Raw genomic sequence first — 8178 nt, forward strand, 5'->3', positions numbered from 1 at the left:
GCTGGACGAAATAGCCAAGAGATCCCCCGCAGGCATCAAGGCGATATCTCTCATCTACTCATCCATTAAGAAGCTACTAGAAGATGAGGAGGTCGCCACGTCACACATTAGCATGTTCCAGAGCCTACTGGAGAGACGAACTCGACAATGGAAGACAAAGGTCGAAGCTAAAGGGAATGACATAAAAGAGAGCCAAATTCTAGATCGATCTAAACCATCGGTCGACAGTTCTACGCCCATGTATTGGAGGCAAATGGCTGGTAAGGAGGTGGTAAACGATAATAATAGAAATGGGAATGAATTTTCTTGGAGGAAAGGGATTCTAAAAGGGATTACGAACACCCAAGCAATGGATATCATAAAGGCTAAAGAAAGAGCTGTTGATATGGAAAACGATGATGACAAAAGAGAGCACAAGGGGCAACAAAATCTCTTGGAAGAGTCCACTGCCAAGGGCCGTCTAAACGCCCTTTTGAACAAAGTATCGCCTCAGACTTTAGAGGCATTGTCTGGGCAAATATCTGACTTACTTTCAGATCATCCGGAGGAATTGGAAGCGTCAGCCAAGCTGGTCATTGAATTCGCCAGCCTTCAGCCGTCCCATGCCCACAGCTACGCTCAGCTGTGCCGACTGGTCCGGCAGAAGCTCGACGGCTGTCTTGCTGAAGACTTCCTGAACAAAATCAAGGCCTCATGTAAAGAACAGCTAGCAAGGAACCTTGGTCAGGATGAATCGAAAGAGGGTATGGCCTGTGAATTTACCAAAATGCTGATAAGGAAGAAGTACGTAGGGCTGTGTAAATTTATGGGATGCTTATACAATCAGGGAATGATCCCCTCAGTTCTTGTTATCACATGCGCGAAGTACCTTCTCATGGGAGAAGATGAGACATCTCTCGAGGCGGTCTGTACTCTACTATTGACCGGCGGCAGGAGACTGGACCAGTCAGTCCGATCCGCCCCAGAGGTCGCCATGATCACCGATTCTCTGTACCTGAATCTGGAAGAAATCGTAAAGGAAGGACCTCCTTCGCCTCGGCACAAGTTCCAACTCCTCGATCTAATCGAGCTGAGGGAGCGGGGCTGGATGCCTAAACACACAATATAAAGACCTTCAAATAAGACATCTTGAGGAGAATTAAACTGAGAAAATAAGAAAGAACGAAATAGATAAAAACGAAAGCATGCAGTCAGCTCCGACCAAAACGGCGATTAGTCAGTCTTAGAGGAAGAGGAAGTTATCAGGAATTCACAGGGATAGAATAATACGCATCAGAGAACCTAGACGGTTCGCATTGAAGAAACTCGACATGACTTACCATCTGTGTCAGACGCTACCAGCTCGAACAAGAGGTCAAATGCATTAAGTATAGCGAAAGAAAGAACTTATCAATGGGACCAGGTGCGCAAAAATAATTTTTGAAAACTAATTCAGGGGAAAAGTACACCTCTTGAGCGTTAGGCGCAGAGGAACAATACATGTAATGACTGACGCATCACAAAACACGACAGCCAACGAAGCTGACCCAAAACTTGGATCAACAGGGTGAACTGACAAATTCGCAACGGTGGAGCGCTTCAAAATACATCTCTATCCAATGGACTTTGTCTGGGGATCTGCCCCTCAGCTGAATAAAGATAATATAACGTTGTACATGACAAAATGTGTGTTTGTTTATTTGTTTTGCGGGTCACTTGGTTTGGTTTGGAGTCTCCTCTTGTTTCATACCGTACGGTCTCCGACTAATCCCGATACTACTTGGAGGTACGTCCCCTTCACTAATAAAAAGCAACCAAAGACCAACAAGCGGGGAGACGAGATACCTGTATGGACGGCATACTCTGAGAAATGATCCCGGAACAGGTAGAGAAGGGTGAGTACTGGTCTGTGATGACGCCTCCAGAGTTCTTTAGTTCCCAAAATGCCGGAAATGTTCCCCAGATTTGATCCCTAGCTCTTTCACCCCAATGGCACGATCAGTGGATCTGTTTTTTATGGTTTCCCTGTGTATTTACTTCCTTGTGGAATGCAATTTCTGCTTGAAACGTGGTCTCCTCAGAGAAGATGGCTCACTGTCAAATCTACAAATCATGTCATCGGGCTGGAAAGGGTGAGGATCAAGTCCCAAATACCCTTCCTGCACTTTCTGAAGTGGGAAAAGACCACAGGGTTCTAAATGGGTATTGCCACATCTCGTCACTTTCTGCACTGTTTCCTCTCCTCCCACTTTTAGTGCTGTTGACTTATGGATATATCAACTCTATTCTTCTTAGCTATAACCTTCAGTCCAGGAGAATTAAATTTCTATTTTCTTATTATGTGTCATTCTTCAGTTAATTCTTAACAATTATGCTCCAGATGAATTCCCCGAGAACACGTATGCAAATTCCTACAAAAGCTTTGCAGTGACGCAGTGATTTCTTTAGTCCAATGATCTTTAACTTTATACTTAAGATCCTCCCCAAATGGTGTGGTCATCTCCGTGAACTAATTGAATTTTTTCCTCCAACCTTTCACTTATAAGATTCCTTGTTTCAATCATATATGGCAATGTTATTTACTTAAATAATCTCGAGTCTCTGCATATCTCACTTAGGTTACAATGAATGTCATGTCAGCAATTCACTCGTGACTCCGGCCATTTCTATCAACAAGGTGGAAAGCGGACTTAAGTAACCCGCTCATTCGCTATATTATTTTCATCCACATGTTTCATAAACACCTAAGCCATAAAATGTGACACCCGTCTTCTACCCCACTTCCTATCTTCTTTTCTACCAGCCTCTTACATTAGTCATTCAATCGCAAACACGTACTCTCTCTTCTTCACCGGATCTGGGATCATCTCCGGAAAGTCACCTCTACAGTGATTGTACGCACAACTCTGTGTGTCCTTTATTTCTTTATTTATTTATTTTTAAGTCGGGGAGAGAGTGGAAAAGGAATTGTCCTAAACAGGTTCCCCGTCAGTTGAAATGAATAGATAAATAAGTAGATAAGTATGACGGGTAGATAGATATATTGAGTTGTATTAGAATTAAAGTGGATATTAATGTTAGGAAATGCTGTCGGGATGGACAAGTGCCAAGGCAGGCTGTTCATCCTACTCCCTGGATGACGGCTGAGCGATTCTATCAACTCAATGAATGGCTCTTGGAATGAAGCTCGAAGCCACTCTCCAACGACCTTCACAGAATTTACCTTGGTATTAATACCAAGCGGCGATTTTTTTTTTTCTTTTTTTTTCAGTAGAGGGGCAGCTCTCCCGATTTTTTTTTACCTCAATCTGGATGTCAATAGCTCGGCAGAGGACTTTGACAAGCTGAAATCGTGAACTAGGTCATTTAGCTCTTTTTTGGAAAAAGGATGTGGAGTATCATCGTTAAGAATCATTTGTTCTTGTTCTATATCTTCTGGAACACTGGAGGAATCTTCGTCAATGATGTTGGAAGTTCTCCAAAGACAGGTACTGGAATTTCATCACAGTGAGCTACAGAACGATGTGCAGGCTGCTTCTGTTATTTCTGTTGATATCAGTCACATCAATACCGCAGAAGTAGCAGTCAGTGACATGGTTTGTCGGCTCCCCTCCAAACCATAGGAAATCCAAACTTCAGACAACTCTTCTTGCCTTTGATCCACTGACGCAGATACTCGATGCATGACTTGTATACCATGTGTGACGCCCAAGCTCTATCCTGGTCACCAAGTTTAACACCAGAATAAGGATGGTAAGCACACTTTATGAAACTTGTGACTTGATTCCTGTTAGGTAAAATGGTGTATTCACCGAAGACGTAGCAGAATACGTCAGGCTTATTTTTGCAAAATCTTCTAGCCGAATCCATTTCATTCACCTATGATAGCTGCAGTGGGAAATACGAAGAAAATGAGAGTGATGAGTGAGGAGAATGGAGGAGAAATAAGGAAGGATGAGGTGAAGGCAGTTGTAAAGATGATGAAAGCAGGTAAGGCACCTGGTCTGGATGGATGTCATGCAGAATGTCTGAAAAAGGGAGGTTCAGTGATGGTGGACTGGTTGGTGAGATTATTTAATGTTTGCTGGAGAGAGGGTAGAGTACCGGAGGACTGGAGTAGTGCCTGTATAGTTCCTCTTTACAAGGGAAAAGGGGACAAGTGTGAATGTAGTAATTTCAGAGGGATTAGCCTGTTGAGTGTAGTAGGGAAGGCTTATGGGAGAATCTTAATTGAGAGGATTAGGAGAGGAACAGAAGGAGTAATTGGTGAGGAACAGTGTGGATTTAGGACGGGTAGAGGTTGTGTAGATCAGATCTTTGTGGTAAGACAGATATGTGAGAAAGCTATAGGAAAGGGGAAGGATGTTTTTTGGGCTTTTATGGATCTGGAAAAGGCTTATGATAGGGTAGACAGAAAGGCACTGTGGGAGGTTATGCAGATTTATGGGATAGGAGGAAAGCTTTTGGGAGCTGTCAAGAGTTTTTATGTGAGTAGTAGAGCATGTGTTAGGATTGGAAATGGAGAGAGTGAGTGGTTTGAAGTAAAGGTGGGACTTCGTCAAGGATGTGTTATGTCGCCCTGGCTGTTCAACTTATACATGGATGGGGTGGTGCGAGAGGTGAATGCTAGGGTAGTGAGTCAGGGATTGGAGATGGTTAAAGAAAATGGAGAAAAGTGGGAGGTGAGCCAGCTGTTGTTTGCAGACGACACTGCGCTTGTGGCAGGGTCAGAGGAGGGATTGAGGAAGCTGGTGGCAGAGTTTGGGAGAGTATGTGATAGAAGAAAGCTAAAGATAAATGTGGGTAAAAGTAAGGTGATGAGATGTACAAGGGGTGAAAGTGGCAGTAGACTGGAAGTGAACATTAAGGGAGAGCGACTGGAGGAAGTGGATAGTTTTAGATACTTGGGTGCAAGTGTAGCAGGAAAAGGTGGAGTGAAGGTGGAGGTAGAATGTAGATTGAGAGAAGCGAGTAAATGCCTTGGTGGTTTAAAGAGTGTAATGAGAAATAGACATTTGGGAATGGATGCGAAGAGGAGACTGTATGAAGGAGTGATTGTGCCAACAGCATTGTATGGGGCAGAAACGTGGAACATAAGAGAAGAAGAGAGAAGGAGTTTGAATGTGTTTGAGATGAGGTGTCTGAGAAGTATGGTGGGGGTTACTAGGCTGGATAGAGTGAGAAATGAGGAGGTGAGGAGGAGAACAGGGGTGAAAAAGGATTTGGGAGATAGGGTTGATGAAAGAATATTAGGATGGTTTGGACACATGGAAAGAATGAGTGAAGAAAGACTAGTAAAAGAGGTATGGAAGGCAGATGTGGAGGGAGTGAACATGAGGGGACGTCCTAGGATGAGGTGGATGGATGGGGTGAAGGGGGCTTTGGGGAAGAGGGGAATGTCTGTTGAGGAAGGAAGGGAGAGGACGGAAGACAGAGGTGAGTGGAGAATGGTTGTATATGGATGATGTTGTGACTGCATGAGGAGGAATGGGCGGGGGGGTGGGGGGTGGGGTAGTATGTGTGAGTAAATTTTGACGCAGCCCGAAGGGATTTCTCCCCGTCCTCTCCTTATATGCAAAGGGGGACGGAGAGGGGGGGTCGCCGATTAAATGAAGCGGCCTTGCTGTGGATGTACTGTGTCTTGCGACACTGCTTCTGACCCAGGGCGGTGGGCAGGGTGCAGGGATGACCCGTCATCCAGGAGGTGCTCAGATGAGAGGAAGGGTGGGAGGGGTGTGGAGTGTATTTAGGGATGAAATGGGTGGGAGTGTTTTTATGCCTTTCCCTTTTTGGCTACCTCCCTTGGAAGGGGGAAAAAGCCTTGGTATATGTATGTATGTATGTATGATACAAACAAATAATTAGTCAAAAGTTGGCAAATGCACAATCTTCAGAATTCGTTTATTGCAAGAAATATGAAAGAATTTTGCATCATATCCCGTTAAAAAATACCCGTACATGTGAACAAGAACGTAAAAAAAAAATAATTTGTAGCTTCAGAAATTTGATTTAATTAAGCAAAACAAATGCTATTTTTGGATTGAGCACATAAAAATTATCCTAACTCAGCTAAAAAAAAAAAAAAAAAAAAAAAAAAGACAAACACTAAATTCGATGTTACCCAGTGCAATATATATATATATATATATATATATATATATATATATATATATATATATATATATATATATATATATATGTATATATGTAAATATTTATGTATATATGTAAATATATATATATATATATATGTATATTTATACATTTACATATGTATACATACATATGAATATGCATATATATATATACATATGTATGAATATATAGGTACATATGAATACATGTACATATGCATATACATTACATATATATACTTTGCATATATATATATATATATATATATATATATATATGTATGTGTGTGTGTGTATATATATATTTATATATATATATATATATATGTGTGTGTCTTTGTATATATATATATATATGTATATATATGTGCACATCAAAATTATTCTACTTCAGCTAAAAAAGAATTAAACAATAATTTTGATGTTGACCAGTGCAATACATATATACATACCTACACACACACACACACACACACACATATATATATATATATATATATATATATATATATATATATAGATATATGTATATAAATACATCCCGACATATTCATATATATATATATATACGTATATATATATACATATATATTTATATATATACGTATATATATATATGTATATATATATACTAATATACATACATCTACATATGTATATCTACATATGCATATATATATATATATACACATACATTATATATATATGCATTACATGTATATATATATATATATATACACATATATGTATATGCATATATATATATAAATTTATATGTATGTGTGTGTGTGTGTATGAATATGTATATATATATATATGTATATGTATATGTCTCATTATGTTGTTTAGTTACCATAGGATAGATGGAGGGCGGTTCTCGTATCTAGGTTGCACCTCGAGGACCAAAATCTTGATAGACCCTTTTCGAAATTCCCACGGAATCTTGGGAAGCCACAAAAACTTTATTAGCTCGTATATGGTCATGACAGACGAAGAGAACGAGCTGGTCTGCTTCGTCATCGACCTCATGGACCTGTCTCTCGAAGACGCTGTTAACAGAATGGCCTCCCAAGGAGTCCGCTTCGTGGAGAACGAGGTCAAGTCCATTTGGCTTCAGTGCCTCAGAGGACTCCGGCACATCCACACAGCTGGACTTCTCCACTGTCATTTGGAAGCCAGGAACATCCTCATCAGCAGGACAGACACCGTCAAGGTCTCTGACTTGAGCCTGGCACTTCGAGAAGAAGAGAGCGTCCTCAACTCCAGGAGAGAGGACCTCCTCAACCTAAGCGTTGTCTTCGTCTTCATCGTGACTCAGTTGACCTTCGATGACCTCGGCGTCCTTGAGAACAAGGTCAGCTCTGCAGGAGTGGAACTCGTTGAGGAAATGTTCTTCGGAGAAATTACAGCTCAAAGAGCTCTTACATCGCGATATTTCATAGACGAGTTCGACTCCTGCATTATCAATTACATATTTGGGATATTCTAATTTATTTCCAATGTCATAATTTTTTTCTATTTCATTATCTAAAAATTGAAGGCAGTAAACTCTAAATACTCTTAAAGACATTGAAAAAAATTGGTCTTAAGCGGGTAATATGTGTGTGTATGTGTGTGTGTGTGTGTGTGTGTGTGTGTGTGTGTGTGTGAGTGAGTGTGAGAAATGCAGTTCTCATGATATGCTCTTGCCGTAGCCAGAAGAACTTTGGTCCGATAAAGGAGAACCTCCAATCTCTCCCTCCCTCCTGGCTTCTTTGACTTCTTCCCTAAAGCCATTCGGGCAGTTTTATTCAGCTGAGGGATGACCCTCCTCCAGGCTTCTTGATTTGAAAGTTTAATCAACCCGTAAAGTTGGACCTTGGATGCACTTCTCTGGCTTCCGTCGGGCGGTTTAATTCAGACGAGTGATGTGGAGTTTCTTCAATGCGAACCGTCAGGATTATCTGATGCGAGACCTATTGGGGATCGCCCCGTGAACGTCCTCTTCTTCGTAGTATTCCATCCTTGTGAATTCCTGATAACTTCTTTTCAACAAATTTTCTTCCTTCAAGACTGACTGATCGCC

The 8178-nt window shown here is 41.1% G+C and overlaps 1 protein-coding gene across 1 annotated transcript; it reads left to right on the forward strand.

Annotated features, from left to right (window-relative positions):
- Positions 1 to 7095: 7095 nt before the first annotated feature.
- Positions 7096 to 7602, forward strand: LOC143021110 (cyclin-dependent kinase 11.2-like). The gene has a single exon (XM_076178396.1). It carries the CDS (start codon positions 7096 to 7098, stop codon positions 7600 to 7602), a length of 507 nt encoding a protein of 168 aa, XP_076034511.1.
- The last annotated feature ends 576 nt before the right edge of the window (positions 7603 to 8178 follow it).

This window comes from Oratosquilla oratoria, chromosome 41, assembly GCF_046742065.1.
Source record: "Oratosquilla oratoria isolate Oo_2021 chromosome 41, ASM4674206v1, whole genome shotgun sequence".
NCBI lineage: Eukaryota > Metazoa > Arthropoda > Malacostraca > Stomatopoda > Squillidae > Oratosquilla > Oratosquilla oratoria.